The following is a 17,409-nucleotide window of genomic DNA, read 5'->3' as shown; positions in this document are numbered from 1 at the left end:
GCCATCGTGTTCTTCGCCCACAGCCGCTTCGAGACCGGGAAGCGGCGCCTGCAGTTCCTGACCTTCGGGGACTTCGCCGCCTGCGCCCAGCACATGATGCTGCACTGGACACAGGGCGCCCTGGGTGGGCACCAGCACCCCCCAAAGCGGGGACCCCCCCCCCAGATTGGGGACACCCCCCCCAGAGCAGGGACACCACGCCCCCCCCCCCAGATTGGGGACACCCCCCCCCCCAGAGCAGGGACACCACCAACCCCCCCCCCCAGATTGGGGACACCCCCCCCCTAGAGCAGGGACACCACCAACCCCCCCCCCCCCCAGATTGGGGACACCCCCCATATTGGGGACCCCCCAGAGCAGGGACCACCCCCCCCCAATATTGGGGCCCCCCCCCAGATAAGGGACCCCCCCCCCAGGGTGGGGACATCGGGTGCCACTGCCTGTGCCCAGCCGTGACCCCCCTATGACCCTGTGACCCCCCATGACCCTGTGACCCCCCCGTGACCCCTGATGTCCCCATCTCCCCATGGTGACCCTGTGAGACCCAATGTCCCCATGACCCCTGATGACCCCATGACCCCTGATGACCCTGTGACCCCCTGACCCAATGTCCCTGTGTCCCCGATGACCCAATGACCCCCAATGACCCCAGTGACCCCTGATGGCCCCCATTCCCCCATGCCTCCTGTGACCCCTGGTGACCCCTGTGCCCCCTATGACCCCTATGACCCCTATGCCTCCTGGTGCCCCCTGATGACCTCTGTGCCCCAATGACCCCCATGACCCCATGAACCCCTGTGACCCCTATGCCCCCTGATGACCCCAGTGACCCCTGATGACCCCAATGCCCCCATGACCCCTGTGACCCCTGATGGCCCCCATGCCCCCAATGCCCCCGTGACCCCCCGTGACCCCCCCGTGACCCCGTGACCCCATGACCCCAGCGCCGGAGGCGGCCGAGCCGGACGGGGAGGTGCCGCGCTCGTTCCTGCAGGACCTGAAGGAGCTGAAGGTGCTGGTGGCCGACAAGGACCTGCTGGACCTGCACAAGAGGTGACCCCCACCCATGGGTGCCCCCTGACCCCTGGGTGCCCCCCCAAACCCCTCAGTGCCCCCCAACACCCCTCGGTGCCCCCCCCCAAACCCTGGGTGCCCCCCCGACCCCTGGGTGCCCCCTGACCCCTGGGTGCCCCCCCAAACCCCTCAGTGCCCCCCAACACCCCTCGGTGCCCCCCACCCACCCATGGGTGCCCCCCCCAACCCCTGAGTGCCCCCCTGAACCCACGGGTGCCCCCCCAACACCCCTCGGTGCCCCCCGAAACCCCTGGGTCCCCCCACCCACAGGTGCCCCCCCCAAGCCCATGGGTGCCCCCCCCAAAGACTGGATTCCCATCCCCCACCCCCCTGGGTGCCCCCCAAACCCCTCGGTGCCCCCCCCCCAGACCACTGGGTGCCCCCCCAAACCCCTCAGTGCCCCTCCCCACCCATGGGTGCCCCCCCCCCCCCCAGACCACTGGGTGCCCATCCAAACCCCCTGGGTGCCCCCCACCCCCCCACCCCCAGCACCCTTGGGTGCCCTTCTGGGTCCTTCCCTGCACCCTTGGGTGCCCCCCAGCCCCCCCGGGTGCCCTGGGGTGGGGGTGGGGGGGTCACGCAGCCGCCCCTCCCCCAGCCTGGTGTGCGCGGCGCTGCGGGGGAAGGTCTCGGTCTACAACGAGATGGAGGCCAACTTCAAGGTCACCCCTCCCCCCCCCCGGCCCCCCCAAACCGCTGGGACGGGGGGGGGGGGGGGAGGGGTCACCCTGCTCCTTTTGGGGGGGGGGAGAGGTCCCCTGGGTGCCCCTGGGGGAGGGGGTGGGGGGTGGGGGTCCCCCCATGAGGGTGTTTGGGGGTGGGGCCCTGGGTGCCCCCATGGGGGGTGGGGGGGGTGGGGAGGGTATTTGGGGGGGGGGGGTGGGGGGGGGTGTCCCCCATATGGGGGTGTTTGGGGGGGGGGAGGGTCCCCTGGGGGTGTTGGGGGGGGTCCCTGGAGGGGGTGTTGGGGTGGGGGTGGGGGGGGTTCCCCAGATGCCTGGGTGCCCCCCTGGGGGGGGGGGTGGGGTGTGTCTGGGGTTGGGTGCCCCCCCCGGGTGCCCCCCCCAACCGGCCGCTGCCCCCCCAGCCGCTCTCGCGGGCGCTGGTGAACGTGGGGGGGAAGCTGCCCCACGCCCGCGACATGCGCGACTTCTTCGTCGACCTGGTGGAGAAGGTGGGGGGGGGACCCCCAAAACTGGGGCACCCACAAATCGGAGGGGGGGGGGGGAACAACACACCCCCACAGCCTCCCAAAAAAATAGGGGAACCCTCCCCCCCCCAATCAGGAATTCCCATAGACAGCCCCCCCCCCCAAAATTGGGACACCCCTCCCCCAAGCTGGATATCTGACCCCCCCCAAAAGAGGGGGGACCCCCCAAAACTGAGACACCCCCAAACACCCCCCCCTCCTTAACACAGGGATCCCCAAATCGGGGGGCTGGGGGGGGGGGAGGGGGTCCCCTGGGCTGGGGGGGGGGGGGCAGATTTTGGGGTGTCTGCTTTTGGGGGGGCTGGGGGGGTTTGGGGGGGTCTCTGAGGTTTGGGGGGGCTGGGGGGGCTCTGAGGGTTTTGGGGGGGTCTGAGTTTTTTTCTTGGGGGGTGTCTCTGAGTTTTGGGGGGCTGGGGGGCTCTGAGGGTTTTTTTGGGGGGTTGGGGGCTCTGGGGGTGTCTGTGGGGTGTTGGGGTGTCGCTGTGTGTTTTGGGGTGCCTGACCCCCCCTTCCCCCCCCCCCCAGGTGATCGAGCCGTGTCGCTCCGACAAGTGGAGCCCCGGGGACCTGCGGCTCTTCCTGGGGCAATACACGGCCGCCCCCCGCGCCCTGCCCGCCTTCCGGTCTGCACCCCAAAACTGACCCCCCCGAACCCCCAAACCTGCCCCCCCTGCACCCCCCTGCCCATCTTCCGGTCTGCACCCCAAAACTGACCCCCCCCCCCCAAACCTGCCCCCTGCACCCCCCTGCACCCCCCTGCACCCCCCTGCCCGCCTTCCGGTCTGCACCCCAAAACCGACCCCCCCGAACCCCCAAACCTGCCCCCCCCCACGCCCTGCCCGCCTTCCGGTCTGCACCCCAAAACCTGCCCCCCTGCACCCCCCCACACACCCCCTCCCTGCTTTCCACTCTGCACCCCAAAACCGCCCCCCCAAACCCCCCAATCCCCCCCAGACTCTGCACCTCCCCCCCAAAACCCCCTGAACCCCCAAATCCTGCCCCCCCCCACCCCCAGGGCCCCCCCCAAAATCCCTGAACCCCCAAAGCTGTGACCCCCCCACCCCCCCCAAATCCTGCACCCCCCCCCAAAAAAAAACCCCAAAACCCCTCCCTGAACCCCCACATCTGGGATTCCCCCCCAAAAGGGGACACCCCAAAACTGCCCCCCCTTAACTGAGCCACTGCACCCCAAAAAAATGGGGTAACCCCAAAAAAAACCAGATCCCAAAATGGGGTGGGTTTACCCCAAAATTAGGCTGTGGGGTGGGGGGGCACCCCAGAAGTGGGGGGGCCCCCCTGAACCCCGATTTTTTTGGGGGGCAGGCACCAGGCGCTGTGGGAGCGCTACATGGCCGTCATCACCGCCTGCCTCCTCCGCATGTATCACGACTGAACCCCGAAACTGGGGGCACCCCAGAAACGGGGGGTGGGGTGGGGTGTGGACACGGCGACACGGACACCACGGCGACGACGACGACGACGACAACGACGACAACGACCCCTCCCCCCCCCCGACACCCCAAAATGGGGCGGGTCCAGGAGCTGCGACACCTCCCCCCCCCCCCCAAAAGGGGGGTTCTGGGACCCCACCCCGACACCCCAAAACCCGGACGTGGAAAAAATGGGGGTGAGCGAATGCCGCGGAGCTGTGACGTCACGCTGCCATAAAAGGGGCGGGGCGGCTCCGTCATTGACCGGTGACTGGCGCTGGCGCCGCCCGCTGTCGGCGTGCTGCGCGATAGCGACACGATACGACAGCGATAGTGGGGGGAGGGGCGCGCGCGCTCTGTGTCGGCTGCTCCTGTTGTGCGATAGCGACACGATACGACAGCGATGGGGGGGGGAGGGGCGGCTCCTATCGGCGTGCTGCGCGATAGCGACACGACAGCGACAGCGGGGGGGGGGCTGTGTCGGCGGCTCCTGTCGTCGTCTGGTGCGATAGCGGCACGATACGATATAGCGGGATACGGGGGGGAATCTTGCGACATATCGGGGGAAACATGGGGAAACGGGGTGACGAACGTGTCGTGCGTGTGTGTCAATTGGCGTCCCAGTGACGTCATCTCTCCCGGGCGGGCGCGGGTGACGTCATTGCTTTCGGGGCGGTGACGCTGCTGACCCGGAGGTGGGCTCGGTTCCCGCGTGCAGCCCCCCCCCCCCCGGGGTGTCTGACGTACATCCGGTCTGCGCAGAGACGCGCGGTGACGTCAGCAGGCGGCGCGCGGACTCCCGTCACCGGGGGGGGGGGGGGGGCTGGGAACCCCGCTACTGGTGACGCAGCTCTTACGTCAGCACCACGCTCCTGGCGTGACGCGCGCAGTGGGGGAGGGGGGACCCCAAAATCTTGGGGGGAGGGGGGGGGCACGCCTGGGTGGGGGAGGGGCGATGGGGGTGCTGGGTGGGGGGGGGGGGGAGGGGTGAAGCCCTCGCGGCCGCCTGTTTCCACGGGTGGGGGGAGGGGTGTGTGTGTGTGTAGGGGGGCGGGGCGAAGTGTGGGCGTGGCCCGTGACGGCCGATCGCGCGCGACAAGAGTGGGGGAGGGGAGATGTGGGGGGGAGGGTGGGGGAGGGGCGTGGTTTTTTTTTTTTTTTTTTTAAATCCGGATCAGCACGGGGTGAGTAGTGGGGTTGGGGGAGGGGGGGGACACACAACACCCCACACGCGGGACATCCCCTCCCCCACCACTCCCGGATAACTTCGGGCCCTTCCCCTCCCCCCCCCCCCCCCCCATCCCGGACGTGGATCCACGTTGGCTTCGCTCCCCTCCCCCACCCCGGGATGTTTGGGGGCTCCCACGCCCCTCCCCCCCCGAGGGAAACCCCTCCCCCCCCCCCCCTTCGGGGGGGGTGGGGGGAGGGGTTTCCCTCGGGGGGGGGGAACGCGTGTGGGGGAGGGGAATACTCTGGGGGAGGGGCTGGTGGGGGGGAGGGGAGGCCTTCGTGTGACACCCCTCCCCCCCCAAAAAAAGGACCATGGGGTCCCTCTTCTTCCTCCTCCTCTTCCTCCCCGCTGCCGCCGCCGCCCCCCCGGACCTGGAGGAGCCCGAGGAGGAATACACGGTGATGGGCGTTGGGGGGGGGGGGGGCAATGATTTTTGGGGTCCCCCGGGTGATTTTATATCCCCTCCCCCCCCCAGGAGTGCACCGATGGGTACGAGTGGGACCCCGAAACCGAGCACTGCAAAGGTGGGGGAGGGGGTGTCCCCCCCCCAGTTTTATTTTTGGGGGGGAGGTGGGGGAGGTGTCCCCTGGGGTCTGGTTGGGGTGGGGGGTCTGGGTGCCCTTTTGGGGGTCCCTTTGGGGGGGGTGTGTGGCCCTGGGTGCTCTTTTGGGGTGGGGGGGTCCCTGGGTGCCCTTTTGGGGGGGGGGGGAGGGGCTGTCCCGGTGTCCCCTATTTTTTTTGGGGGGGGGGAGGGGCTGTTGCACGTGTCTGGGCACCCCGTGGGGGAGGGGCAGGTTTCGGGGTCCCATCACAGGGTGCCCCACCCCCACCCCACCCCCCCAATCGCAGACGTGGACGAGTGCGCGGGGGGGCCCCCGCCGTGCCGGGGGGCCATGAAGTGCCTGAACCATTTCGGGGGGTACCTCTGCCTGCCCCGCTCCGCCGCCGTCATCAGCCCCGCCCCGCCCGGAGCCCCGCCCCCCGCCCCGCCCCCTCGCCCGGTGCCGCCCCTCGTCCCGCCTCCTCCCGGCCACTGTCCAACCGGCTACAGCCCCGCCCGTGACGGCTCCTGTCAAGGTCGGGAGGGGCGGGGCTACAGGGCATGGGCGGGGCTACAGGTGCATGGGCGTGGCTAAAGGGGTGTGGGCGGGGCTACAGGGCGCGGGCGGGGCTACGGGATGTGGGCGGGGCTAAAGGGGTGTGGGCGGGGCTCGTGGTGATGGGGCGTGGCCAGTGGGGCGGTGGGCGGGGCTGAGGGGGCGGTGGGTGTGGCCAGCGAGAGGGGGCGGGGCTAAAAGGCTGGGGGCGGGGCTAAGGAGTGGGTGGGGCTAAGGATCGGGGTGCGGGGGGGGGGGGTGGGGTGTGTGTGGGGGGGAGGGTTCTCAGGGATCTGGGGGGGGGGGGGTCCCTGGGAGGGGGGAGGGGTGGGTTTGGGGGTCCCTGGGGGTAGGGGTGGGGGGTGGGGGGGGGAGGGGTGACCGGTGCCCCCCCAGACGTAGACGAGTGCTCGGGGCCCCCCCCGTGCCGGCCCAGCCAGGACTGCATCAACCTGCCGGGGGGGTTCGAGTGCCGCTGCCCCCCCGGGTACCGGCACCTGCACACCGAGTGCGTCGGTCAGTGGGGGGGGCTGGGGGGGTAAAGGGGGCTATGGGGTGCTGGGGGGGGGGGCAAAGGGTGCTATGGGGTGCTTGGGGGGGGGCAAAGGGTGCCATAGGGTGCTGGGGGGGGTAAAGGGGGCTATGGGGTGCTGGGGGGGGGCAAAGGGTGCCATAGTGGGGGGGGGTAAAGGGGGCTATGGGGTGCTGGGGGGGGGCAAAGGGTGCCATAGTGGGGGGGGGTAAAGGGGGCTATGGGGTGCTGGGGGGGGGGGGGGGCAAAGGGTGCCATAGTGGGGGGGGGTAAAGGGGGCTATGGGGTGCTGGGGGGGGGGGTAAAAGGTGCCATAGTGTGCGGGGGGGGGGGGTAAAGGGGCCTATGAGGTGGTTATAGGGGGCTGGGGGGGTTAAAGGGTGCTGGGGGGGGGGGGTGCCAGGAGAGGGAGGGGTTATGGAGTGCTGTGGGGCAGCTGAAGCTTCCATGGGGCAGACGAGGACGAGTGCCGGTTCCGGTGGTGCCAACACAGCTGCGCCAACTCCCCGGGGGCCTTCGCCTGCCGCTGCCACCCCGGCTTCCGCCTGGGCCCCGACGGGCGCTCCTGCCTCGGTCAGCACCCCGAGGGGCACCCCCCCCCCAAAACCCCTGGGTGTCCCCCAAAACCCCTGGGTTCCCCCCCAACCCCCTGGGTCCCCCAGAACCGCTGGGTGCCCCCAAAACCTCTTGGTCCCTCCTCAAAACTCTCAGGTCCCCCCCAAAACCCCTGGGTCCCCCCTCACCCCCCCCCCCCAAACACCTGACTGGGGGGAGGGGAGACCCCTGGGGTATATTTTGGGGGGGGGGGGGTGTCGGGGGGGGGGTGTCCCCCGGATTCCTGCGTCCCTAGCGGGGGTGTGACCCCCCCCGGCCCCCCCCCCAGACGTGGACGAATGCTCCATGGGTGCTCGCTGCGCCCAGCGCTGCCTCAACACCTTCGGCTCCTTCCGCTGCCGCTGCCGCCCCGGCTTCGCCCTCCAGCCCGATGGGCGGTCCTGTGCCGGTAGGCCACGCCCCCCATGGCCACGCCCCCTCCATGGCCACGCCCCCTCCATGGCCACGCCCCCTCCGTGGCCCCACCCCTCTACCCACGGCCACATCCCTCTGGCCACGCCCCTTCCCTCTACCCACGCCCCCTCCCATCTGGCCACGCCCCCTCCCCTATGCCCACGCCCCTTCCCCGCTGGCCACGCCCCCTCCATCTGGCCACGCCCCCCAACACAGCCCCACCCACCCTTGCCCCTTTATGGCTGCTTGTGTGCTGTAAAGCCCCGCCCCCCCGGTTTGGTCCCGCCCCCTCACCTGGCTCCGCCCCCCGCTCCATAGCCCCGCCCCCATGGCTGCAACAGGCCCCGCCCCCATTCTAAACCCAACCAATTCTGGGCTCCGCCCCCCACTTCTGACCCTGCCCCCACTTCTGGCTCCGCCCCAGGAAGCCCCGCCCCCAGCCTGGCCCCGCCCCCAGCCTGGCCCCGGCCCCGCCCCCAGCGTGTGGCCCCGCCCCTGAGCCGTGGGGCAGCCAGGGTGGGGGTGGGGGTGTGGGGCAGCCTTGGGGGGGCTGTGGGTCCCTGCGGGTGCTGCCATGGGGCCGACTGCGGGTCTGTCACCCCCAACCCCCCCCCGCCGTGGGTCTCGCCGTGGGTCTCGCCGTGGGGCAGACGTGGACGAGTGCGCGGGGGGGGGCGCCCTGTGCCAGCACCGCTGCCAGAACAACCCCGGGTCCTTCGCCTGCCTCTGCCCCCCCGGCTATGGGGTGCTCGGCCTCCACTGCCAGGGTAGGGCCCTGCCCCACGGCTGCCCCATAGCGGGGGGTGGGGGGAGGGGGCTATGGGGCAGCAGGGGGTGGGGCCAGAGGGAATTTAGTGGGGTGTAAGGGGGGGGTATGGGGGGGGGGGAGGGGGCTTTGGGGGGAACTGGGGGGCTATGGGGCAGGTTGGGGGGCTATGGGGGGGAATTGGGGGGGGCTTTGGGGCAGTGGGGGGGAGCTGTGGGGCACTGGGGGGGCTATGGGGCAGGTTGGGGGGCTATGGGGAGAATTGGGGGGGTTAAGGGGGCATTTTGGGGGGGGCTGTGGGGCAGTGCGGGGGGGGGGAGGGGCAGTTATGGGTCCCAGACTCCTGGGTCCCGTCCCCCTGCCCCCCCCAGACCAGGACGAATGCGCCGAGGGCACCCACGGGTGCTCGGGGGCCGAAAGCTGCGTCAACACCTTCGGGGGTCACCGCTGCGTCCCCCGACAGCTCTGCCCCGCCCCCTACGCCCCCCACCCCCGCACCCCCGGGTAAGACCCCTCCCCCCCCACCCTCCCCCACCAGCCATTGGGGGAGGGGGGCTCCCTCCCCTCCCCCACCCCTCTAACCCCCCCCTCCCCCCCCCCAGAACCTGCGTCTGCCCCGTGGGGGTCCCCGGCTGCGCCCCCCGCCCGCGGTGGCTCCTCCATCGCTTCCTGGCCGTCCCCAACGTCCCCGATGTCCCCGCCGGCCTCTTCCAGCTACGCAGCCCCCCCGGCGCCCCCCAACGCCTTCGGCTTCGGGGGGGCCCCCCCGGCGCGTTCCGTCTGCGGGTAACGGCGGGGGGGGGCTGGGGGAGGGGTGGGGAGGGGGAGGTTTGGGGGGGTTAAGGGAGAATTTGGGGGGGCTGGGGGGAAGGGGGGATTTGGGAGGCTATGGGGTGGTTTGGGGGGGTTAAAGGGGAATTTGGGGGGCTATGGGGGGGAAGGGGGGGTTTGGGGGGGCTTTGGGGTGGTTTGGTTTTGCTATGGGGCAGCTATGGGGCAGGTTGGGGGGGGCTATGGGGGGGACTGGGGGCTGTGGGGCACTTGGGGAGCGGGGAGGGGGAGTTTTGGGGGGGGCTACGGTTTGGGTTGGGGGGGGCTGTGGGGCAGCTATGGGGCAGCCATGGGGCAGCCATGGGGCAGTCCTTGTCCTGCCCTAACCCCGCCCCCTCCCCCAGGACCTGTCCAATCAGAGCTCGCTCCTCGAACTGACCCGCCCCCTGGCCGGGCCCCTCGACCTGGTGCTGGAGGTGGAGCTAATGCCGCCGGGGCCACGCCCCGCCCCTCCCCCCACCGCCGCCCCTCCCCTCTCCCCTCCCCCACCCGGGGCCCCTCCCCCACCCGGCCACGCCCTGGCCTTGCTCCGCCTCAGCCTCTTCCTGGGGGAACACCCCTTCTAGGGGGCCCCTCCCCCACCCCGTGCCGCCCCTCCCCCACCCGGTGTCACCGCCCCTCCCCCACAACGCGGCGGGTGGGGGGGTGGGGGGAGGGGCGGGGCGTGGGGAGGAGGGGGCGGGGCGCCACCGAACAACGAGTTTGTGGGTGCTCAGCCGAGTGCTTTTCTTGGGGGGGGAGGGGTATTTATTGGGGGGGGAGGGGCAGCCCGGAGACCCCGCCCACTCGCAGAGGCCACGCCCAGGCGTGTCAGAGGCCACGCCCCCTCGGGGGGGTCGGGGGGGGAGGGGTCAGTGCCCCACACGCACGTGGGGGTTGTGCAGCGGCTCCAGGGCGGGGTCGGCCCCGCCCCCCTCGGCCCCGCCCCGCCCCAGCCCCCCCAGGAGGAGGAGGAGGGTGACGAAGGCCGCGACCCCCCCGAGCGCCAGCACCAGCAGCGGGGGGCGGGGAGGGCCCCGCGCGCGGCACCTGGGGGGAGGGGCACAGGGTCAGCCCCACCAGTGCCCCCCTCATCCCCTCCCAGCCCCACAAGTGCCCCCCATCCCCCTCAGCCCCCCAAGTGCCCCCCAGCCCCCCAAGCACCCCCCACATGCCATGTCCCCTCCAGCCCCCCAAGTGCCCCCCAGCCCCCCCCAAAGTGCTCCCCACATCCCTCTCCAGCCCCCCAAGTGCCCCCCAGCCCCACCTGAGGGCGTGGGGCAGCCAGGCGAGGGGGGGTCGCCGTCGGTACTTGTCCTCGTCGCGGTCGGGGGGGCCCCGATTCTCGCGCCCCCCCAGAGGTTTGCGGGGCCCCGAGCCTGGGGGCAGGGGGTGGGGGGGTGGGTCAGGGCCCCCCCAAAACTCCAGCCCCATAGTGGGGACATGGAGACACCCACCCCCCCCCAATCCCACCCTCTCAGCCCCATAGCGGGGTCCTGGGACCCCCTGAACTCCCCCAGCCCCATAGCGGGAGGTCTCAGCCCCACAGCGGGGTTCCCTGGCCCCACAGCACAGTCCCAGCCCCACAGCAGGGTGCCCCAGCCCCACAGCGGGATTCCCCAGCCCCACAGCACGGTCCCAGCCCCACAGCGGGGCGCCCCAGCCCCACAGACGTACCCGCGTGCAGGCTGAGGGTCTCAGCACCCATGTGGACGACGGCGTGGGGGGGCGGGGGGCTCGGGGGGGGCTCTGGGGGGGTCATGGGGGCTGCAGGGAGAGAAATGGGGGGGTCGGGGGGGGCCCTGAGGGTCCCCAAGTTCCCCTGGGGGGGTCCAGGGGTGTTGGGGGGATCCTGGGGTGGTTTGGGGTGCCCCCCCCCGCCTCACCGTCCCAGCTGCTGTCGGCCGCCTCCACCTCGGGGTCGGGGTCCGGCGTCGCCTCCGCGTCCTCGATCTGGGGGGGCACGGGGGGGGGACGACACCCCGTTATGGGGGAGGACCCCACTATGGGGGGGGGGGGCCCTCCACAAGGATGGGGGGGGGTCGGGGATACCCCTGGGGGGGACCAGAGGGGTTCTGGGGTGCCCTGGGGAGGGATTTGGGGGGCCCAGAGGGGGATTTGGGGGGGGGGGTTCCCGGGGGGGGGTTGAGGTGCTGGGGCAGATTTTTGGGTGCAGCGGGAGCACTGGGGTGGCCAGGAGGGGGGTTCAGGGGGGTTTGGGGGTTCAGGGGGGTTTTGGAGTGCTGGGGGGGGTCAGGAGGGTTTTGGGGTGCTCACCAAGGGCAAGCCGAGGCCGGGGCGGGCCCAGGGGGCAGAGGCCAAGCGGTTGCGCAGGGCGGTGGCGACGGGACCCTCCAGGTTTGGGGGGGGGAAGAGGGGCCCCCCACACGTGGGGCAGCGATGGCCGGCGGGGGCCGTGCGGGGGGGCAGCGCCCGGGCCCGCCCCGCCAGGCACGACCAATGGAATACGTCTGGGCACACAAGAAAGGGGAGGGGTCAGGCTCCCGAGGTGACGCCCCCACCCAAAAAGCGGTTTCGGGGACCCCCGCCATCCCAAAACGGCAGTTTCAGGGCCCCCCACCCCCCAAAAGGGCTGCTTTGAGGCTCCCCCACCCCCAAGAGGCGGTTTCAGGGGCCCCACCCCCTGAAATGGTGGTTTTGAGCCTCCCCAGCCCCCTAGAAGTCAGGTTTGAGGCTCGCCCACACCCCAAAATGGCCGTTTTGAGGTCTCCCGCCCCCAAAAAAGGAGTGTTGAGGCCCCCCCCCCAAAGGCTGTTTCAGGGCTCCCCCCACCTCCCTAGAAGTCAGTTTTCAGGCTCTCTCAGTCCCAAAAGGGCTGTTTCTAGGCTCCCCCACCCAAAATGACAGTTTAGCCCCCCCCCCCAAAGGTGGTTTCAGGGTCCCCCATCCCCCCAAAGCCCATTTCAGAGCCTCCCCACCCCTAAAAGTCAGTTTCAAGCCCCCCCCCCCCCCCCACCAAAAAGCAGCTTTGAGCCCCGCCCTAACAGGGATATTGAACCCACCCCTTGAAATGGTGGTGTCAAGTCTCCCCAACCCCCCCAAAGGCAGTTTCGGGGCACCCCACCCTCCAAAAAAATCTGGTTTTAAGCCCTCCCCACCCCCAAAAAGAACGTTTCAAGCTCCCCCCCCGCCCTCCGAAAGCAGTTTCAGGGTACCCCACCCCCCCAAAACGACAGCTAGGAGCCTCCCCTCCTCCCCCAGCCCCCCCCAAACGGGGGCACCCCCTCCCCCCCCCCCCAAAAATCCCCACCGTAGCAGACGAGGCGGACGGTCTCGCGGGCGGCCAGGGGGGTGGCGCAGAGGGGACAGTCGGGGCTGTAGTCGCTGTCCTGCAGCCATTGCAGGTAGGACTGTACGATGCACTGGGGGGGGGCACGCACACACACAGAGAACTTAAAAATGGGGTTCGGGGGGACCCCAAAAGTGGGGGGACCCCCCCAGAAAGCCGCTCCCCGCCCTCCCCCCCTCCGAACCTTGTGGTGGCCGGTGACCAGGCAGCTCTCGCAGACGTTGACGCGGTGCTCGAAGCAGAAGAGGTTCGTGACTTTGCGCTTGGGGCACTTGCAGAGGCCCATGGCGGGGCTGGGGGGGGGACACGCACACAAACACCCCAAGAGTCCCACGGGGGAACCCCAGGCCCCCCCCCAAAAAAGGGGACGCCGGCCTGCAAGACCCCCCCTCTTCCCCTTCCTCCTCCTCTTCCTCCTTCCCCTTCCCCTTCCTCTTCCTCCTTCCCCCCCCCCCGCCCCGGCGTCCGACCCCACTCACGGGTTCCTATGGCGACGCGCTGCCCCGCTGGCACTGTACTTCCGGGTCCGTCGCTTATCGAAACCGTCACTTCCGGCTCTTCCACCGGAAGTAGGCTATGCCGCACTCAAGATGGCGCCCGGGCTCCCCCACCCTCCCCGACCTTCTTTTGCGCACCACCCCCGCGGCGCGCGCCTTGGCGCCTTTCCGGCCCGTGACGTCGCTTCCGGCGTTTCGAACGGTGATGGCGGGAGGCGGCGGAGGGAGGAGGCGATCGACGGGGGAGACCCCGGGGGGTGAGGGGGGGGGCTGTGGGGCGGGGGAGGGATCTATGGGGCAGGGAGGGGCCCTATAGGGGCGGGGAGGGGCCCTATAGGGGCGTCTGTGGGGTGGGGGAGGGTCCTGGGGGGGGTCTATGGGGCAGGGGGGGGTCTATGGGGGGCTGTGGGGCAGAGGGAGGGTCTATAGGGCAGAGGGGGTGTCTATGGGGGGTGTCTATGGGGTGGAGATGGGTCTATGGTGGGGCTGTGGGGCAGAGGGGGGGTCTATGGGGCAGGGAGGGGCCCTATGGGGTGGGGAGGGGCCCTATAGGGGGGTCTGTGGGGTGGGGGAGGGTCCTGGGGGGGCTATGGGGGGGTGTCTGTGGGGCAGGGGTGTCTATGGGGCAGAGGGGGGGTCTATGGGGGGGGTCTATGGGGTGGGGTTGGGTCTATGGGGGGCTGTGGGGCAGGGGGGGTCTATGGGGTGGGGGAGGGTCCTGGGGGGGTCTGTGGGGCAGGGAGGGGCCCTATGGGGTGGATCTATGGGTCTGTGGGGGGGCTGTGGGGCAGAGGGGGGGTCTATGGGGTGGGGGAGGGTCCTGGGGGGGTCAAGGGGGGGGGTCGTGGGTCCGGGGGGTCCGGGGGGGGTTACGGGGCTGAGGGAGGGTCCATGAGGGGGGGAGGGGGCCCTGGGGGTGTCCATGCAGCAATTGGGGGTCCCGGGGGGGGGTTGTGGGGTGGGGGAGGGGTGTCAGCTGTGGGTCAGACCCCTCCCCCCCCCAACCCCTTCCCCCCCCCCCCAGCAGTGCGACGCAGCTCCGGGCGTTTGGTGGCTTCAGCCCCCCGGGGGGGCCCCCCCTGGCCGCCCCTCCCCCGGCGCAACCAGCGCAGCCCGGTGAGTGGGGGGAGGGGCAGGGGTTGGGGGAGGGGAACCCCCCCCCGAGATCCCCCCCACCCATGGGTGCTCTGCTGTCCGTGTCCCCCCCCAGGTGCCCCCCCCGCGGCTCCTCCTGACCCCCCCCAGACCCAAACGGGGGGAGGGGGAGGGGAGGCCCCAACGCTCCCCTCCCCCACCGGCTGAGAAACGACCTTTGACCTCGGTGTGGGGCTCGCGGGTGAGTGGGGGGGGGGAGGGATGTGAAAAGGGGGCGGGGCCAATGGTGGGGTGTCCCCGAGGGGGCGGGGCCAGGGGCAGGGGGGTCCCAGGGGGGGTCGTGGGGACATTGGGGTGCCCCCCCCGTCCCCCCCCCAGCCCTGGGGTCACCCCTGTCCCATCCCCCCCCCCAGCTCCGCAGCCAGAAGGAAAACGTCCCTGAGGCCGCCGGCCCCTCCCCCCCTCCCCTCCCCCCTCCCCCTCCCCCCCTGCCGTGGCCCCCCGGGTCCGACGCTCCTACAGCCGCCTGGAGATGGGGACCCCCCGCGGGCTGGGGGGGGGGCCCCGCTGTCCCCCATCCCCCCCAACGCTCCCCCCCGTGGCCCCTCCCCCACACCCCTCCCCCCCCCGGACCTGCCCGGCATCGGCCCCGGCCCCGAGCGCAGGAGGAAGAAGAAGGTGGCGCCCATCGACGTGAGTGCCCCCCCCCCCCCCCCGGCCTGCGTGTGACCCCCCCATGGCCCCCCCAAAGTCCCTGTGACCCCCCTGTGTCCCTATGACCCCCCCCAAAGTCCCCTGGGTCCCCCCTGTGTTCCCAGGGCCCCCCCATGACCCCCCCAAAGTCCTCTGGGCCCCCCATGTCCCCAGGGCCCCCCCAAAGTCCCCGTGGCCCCCTGTGGCCCCCCCCAATCTCCCCCGGCCCCCCGTGGCCCCCTGCCCCCCGTGACATCCTCGTGCCCCCCCAATGTCCCCACACCCCCTCCGTGTCCCCACCCCCCCCCCACGGCCCCCCCCAAAGTCCCTTTGCCCCTCCCCCCCCCAGCACTGGGGGGAAGGGGAGCTGGGGTGGGGGAGGGGAGCTGCGGGGGGCTGCCCCTCCCCCCCGGACCCCCCGCCCCCCCCCCCCCAGCTGGGGGAGCTGGAGGCCTGGGCCGCCCGCATGAACGCCCAGTTCGAGGAGGCCGAACGCTTCCGCCTCGTCGTGGAGTAGTGACCCCGGCGTGCGAGGGACACACGCGCGCCCCACCCCCCAACACCCCCTGCGAGAGGGACCCCGACGTGAGACGGCGCCTCGTGTCCTCGTGCAAGGCGACGCCCCCTCGTGCGACGCCCCCTCGTGCGACGCCCCCGTTCACTACCCCCGGCCGCACGCTTTATTCATTAAATGACGTTATTGCTGTAGCCTTGGGGGGGGGCGTGCGGCGTGTGGTGATGTCACGTGCGACGTCACAGGCCCCGCGTGGCTGCTGTGATGTCATAGGACGTCGTGTTGTTCCCCGCCTCGCGCAGGGTCGCTGTCTCTTTAAGGGGGGGCGTGGCCGCGCGGAACACCCCCGCCAATCAGCGTGCGGCGCGGTGACCTCACCCGGGCTCGGCCAATGGGGACACAGAGCGGCGGGGGGGTGTGGTCCGATGGGCGGGGCGGGAACAAGCCACGCCCAAAAGGGGCGGGGCCGAGCCGCAGGTGCCGGCGCTGGGTCCCCCCGCTCTGCCCCTCCCCCCCCCCCCATGGAGCCCCCCGGAGCCCCTCCCCCCCCCCGAGATGGAATTTGGGGGGCCCTGGGGTAAGGGGGGGGGAGGGGCGGTCCATGGGTCCCTTTTGGGCGAGGGGGGGAGGGGGCGCCCGGACACGGGGGATCCTTTTTGGGGGGGGAGGGGCGCCCCGACTCCTGGGGGGGGGGGAGGGGGGAAATTGGGTCCCTTAGTGGGGGGGGGGGAGGGGGGCGCCTGGGTCCTCTTTTTTGGGGGGGGAGGGGTTCCCCGGCACCTGGGGTGCCCCTGCCCCCCCCCCCCCAATTGCTGCCCCTCCCCCCAGGCGCGGGGGCGCTGACGTTGCTGCTGCCGTTGGGGCTGATGGGGCTGGTGGGCGCGTGCGTGGGGGAGGGGGGCCTGGGGGGGGAGGGGTGGGGCTGGGGGCCCCCTCTGGCCCTGCCGACCCCCCCCCGCCCTCGGCATCGTCCTCGCGTGGGTGATCGCCCACGGGGTGGGGACCTGCCTGTGGCCCCCCCACGGGCTCGGCGGTGAGTGGGGGAGGGGCGGGGGGGTCCCAGGGGTCCTTGGGGGGGGGGGGGGGGGGCCTTGGGGGGGGTGGGGTGGGCCTTTGGGGGGGAGGGGGTGCAGGGGGGTCCCGGGGCCCTTTGGGTGGGGGAGGGGATGGTCCTTTGGGACGGGGGGGCAGGGGGGTCCCTTGTGGGGGGGCAGGGGGGGTCCTGTGGGTGGGGGAGGGGACGGTCCTTTTGCGTGGGGGAGGGGCTCAGCGTGCTCGGGGGGGGGGTGTCCCTGTGGGTGGGGGAGGGGCTCAGGGTGCTCCCAGCCCCCCCCCCCCCATCGCCCCCACTAACGGTGGGGGAGGGGCAGGGCTGGCGGGGCTGGGGGTGGGGGTGGGGGTGGCGCTGGGCCCCCCCCTGCCCCCCCTCTGCCCCCTCCTGCCCCCCGTGGCCGCAGCTGCCTGCGCGGTGGCCTTCGGCCTCGGGCTCCTCCTCAGCGCCCGCCGGCGGCTCCGGGGGGGGGGCGCTGGTGAGGGGGGAATGGGGGTGCGATGGGGGGGATGGGGGGGGTGAGATGGAGGGGGATGGGGGGTGCGATGGGGGGGATGGGGGGGGTGAGATGGAGGGGGATGGGGGGTGCGATGGGGGGATGGGGGGGGTGAGATGGGGGGGCTGGGGGGTGCGATGGGGGGATGGGGGGGATGGGGGGGGGGAGGGGGGGTGCGATGGGGAGGGTTGTGGGTCCTGGGGGGGAGGGATGGGGGTGCGGGGGGGGGGGGGTTGCTATGGGGGGGGCGGGAATGGGGAGGGATGGGGGGGGTCCTGGGGGGGGGGGGGGCTGGGGGATGCTATGGGGGGGGAATGGGGGGTGCTGGGGGGGGTTGTGGGTCCTGGGGGGGGCTGGGGGTGCTGTGGGGTGGGGGTGCTATGGGGGGGGGCTGGGGGGCACCCCTGGGTGCTGAGGCCATGCCCCCCCCCCCCCCCAGGACACCCCGTATACGAATTCTTCGTGGGGGGGGAGCTGGGGACCCCCCTGGAGCCCCCCCGGCCCCTCAGCTGGGAGCGGCCCGGCCTCTGCGCCTGGGTGGGGGCACTGGGGGGACTGGGATGGACTGGGGGGACTGGGGGGGGGGGGCACGGGG

At 72.1% G+C, this 17,409-nt stretch overlaps 4 protein-coding genes across 7 annotated transcripts; 3 read left to right on the top strand and 1 right to left on the bottom strand.

The window, feature by feature from the left end:
- The first annotated feature begins 6 nt into the window (after positions 1-6).
- Positions 7-4,110, top strand: FIBP (FGF1 intracellular binding protein). Its single transcript, XM_054808261.1, has 6 exons — positions 7-124; positions 945-1,053; positions 1,673-1,736; positions 2,162-2,248; positions 2,810-2,907; positions 3,608-4,110. The coding sequence occupies exons 1-6, from the start codon at positions 94-96 to the stop codon at positions 3,675-3,677; spliced, it is 459 nt and encodes a 152-aa protein (XP_054664236.1). The 5' UTR covers positions 7-93; the 3' UTR covers positions 3,678-4,110.
- A 1,056-nt stretch (positions 4,111-5,166) lies between these two features.
- LOC129198710 (EGF-containing fibulin-like extracellular matrix protein 2) lies at positions 5,167-9,884 on the top strand. 4 transcript variants are annotated; one of them, XM_054808254.1, is made up of 10 exons: positions 5,167-5,343; positions 5,421-5,469; positions 5,795-6,022; positions 6,439-6,550; positions 7,068-7,147; positions 7,458-7,577; positions 8,233-8,349; positions 8,720-8,852; positions 8,951-9,134; positions 9,524-9,884. In XM_054808254.1, exons 1-10 carry the CDS (start codon positions 5,257-5,259, stop codon positions 9,743-9,745), a joined length of 1,332 nt encoding a protein of 443 aa, XP_054664229.1. In that variant the 5' UTR covers positions 5,167-5,256; the 3' UTR covers positions 9,746-9,884. The 4 variants fall into 4 exon arrangements, with proteins under 4 accessions (XP_054664229.1, XP_054664232.1, XP_054664231.1 ...); XM_054808257.1 differs by having other exon boundaries at positions 5,168-5,343; positions 6,439-6,558; positions 9,524-9,691; XM_054808253.1 differs by having other exon boundaries at positions 5,169-5,343; positions 6,439-6,558; positions 7,031-7,147.
- Positions 9,885-9,909: 25 nt separating this feature from the next.
- ZFPL1 (zinc finger protein like 1) lies at positions 9,910-13,009 on the bottom strand. The gene is made up of 8 exons (XM_054808259.1): positions 12,948-13,009; positions 12,653-12,761; positions 12,430-12,541; positions 11,436-11,629; positions 11,045-11,111; positions 10,836-10,925; positions 10,426-10,537; positions 9,910-10,208 (listed from the first exon to the last, which is right to left on the bottom strand). Exons 2-8 carry the CDS (start codon positions 12,752-12,754, stop codon positions 10,031-10,033), a joined length of 855 nt encoding a protein of 284 aa, XP_054664234.1. The 5' UTR covers positions 12,755-12,761; positions 12,948-13,009; the 3' UTR covers positions 9,910-10,030.
- On the top strand, positions 12,954-15,461 carry LOC129198713 (actin nucleation-promoting factor WAS-like). The gene is made up of 4 exons (XM_054808260.1): positions 12,954-13,222; positions 13,990-14,081; positions 14,176-14,301; positions 15,190-15,461. Exons 1-4 carry the CDS (start codon positions 13,045-13,047, stop codon positions 15,268-15,270), a joined length of 477 nt encoding a protein of 158 aa, XP_054664235.1. The 5' UTR covers positions 12,954-13,044; the 3' UTR covers positions 15,271-15,461.
- The last annotated feature ends 1,948 nt before the right edge of the window (positions 15,462-17,409 follow it).

The sequence above is a fragment of the Grus americana genome, chromosome 35 (genome assembly GCF_028858705.1).
Source record: "Grus americana isolate bGruAme1 chromosome 35, bGruAme1.mat, whole genome shotgun sequence".
Classification (NCBI taxonomy): domain Eukaryota; kingdom Metazoa; phylum Chordata; class Aves; order Gruiformes; family Gruidae; genus Grus; species Grus americana.
Note: the sequence above shows the minus strand (reverse complement) of the source record. Positions and strands in the feature narration are given on the sequence as shown.

Bases quoted from the DNA above. Each gene is read 5' to 3' on its own strand.
- LOC129198710 (XM_054808253.1), top strand. From the start codon at position 5,257: ATGGGGTCCCTCTTCTTCCTCCTCCTCTTCCTCCCCGCTGCCGCCGCC. The intron at 7,578-8,232 runs GTAGGCCACGCC...GCCGTGGGGCAG, and splicing joins CGATGGGCGGTCCTGTGCCG to ACGTGGACGAGTGCGCGGGG. The intron at 9,135-9,523 runs GTAACGGCGGGG...CCCCTCCCCCAG, and splicing joins CCGGCGCGTTCCGTCTGCGG to GACCTGTCCAATCAGAGCTC.
- LOC129198713 (XM_054808260.1), top strand. From the start codon at position 13,045: ATGCCGCACTCAAGATGGCGCCCGGGCTCCCCCACCCTCCCCGACCTT. The intron at 13,223-13,989 runs GTGAGGGGGGGG...CCCCCCCCCCAG, and splicing joins GACGGGGGAGACCCCGGGGG to CAGTGCGACGCAGCTCCGGG. The intron at 14,082-14,175 runs GTGAGTGGGGGG...GTCCCCCCCCAG, and splicing joins GGCGCAACCAGCGCAGCCCG to GTGCCCCCCCCGCGGCTCCT.
- FIBP (XM_054808261.1), top strand. From the start codon at position 94: ATGATGCTGCACTGGACACAGGGCGCCCTGG. The intron at 125-944 runs GTGGGCACCAGC...CCATGACCCCAG, and splicing joins CTGGACACAGGGCGCCCTGG to CGCCGGAGGCGGCCGAGCCG. The intron at 2,249-2,809 runs GTGGGGGGGGGA...CCCCCCCCCCAG, and splicing joins TCGTCGACCTGGTGGAGAAG to GTGATCGAGCCGTGTCGCTC.
- ZFPL1 (XM_054808259.1), bottom strand. From the start codon at position 12,754: ATGGGCCTCTGCAAGTGCCCCAAGCGCAAAGTCACGAACCTCTTCTGC. The intron at 11,112-11,435 runs GTGAGCACCCCA...GTGCCCCCCCAG, and splicing joins CCGGCCTCGGCTTGCCCTTG to ATCGAGGACGCGGAGGCGAC. The intron at 10,209-10,425 runs GTGGGGCTGGGG...CCCTCCCCCCAG, and splicing joins TGGCTGCCCCACGCCCTCAG to GTGCCGCGCGCGGGGCCCTC.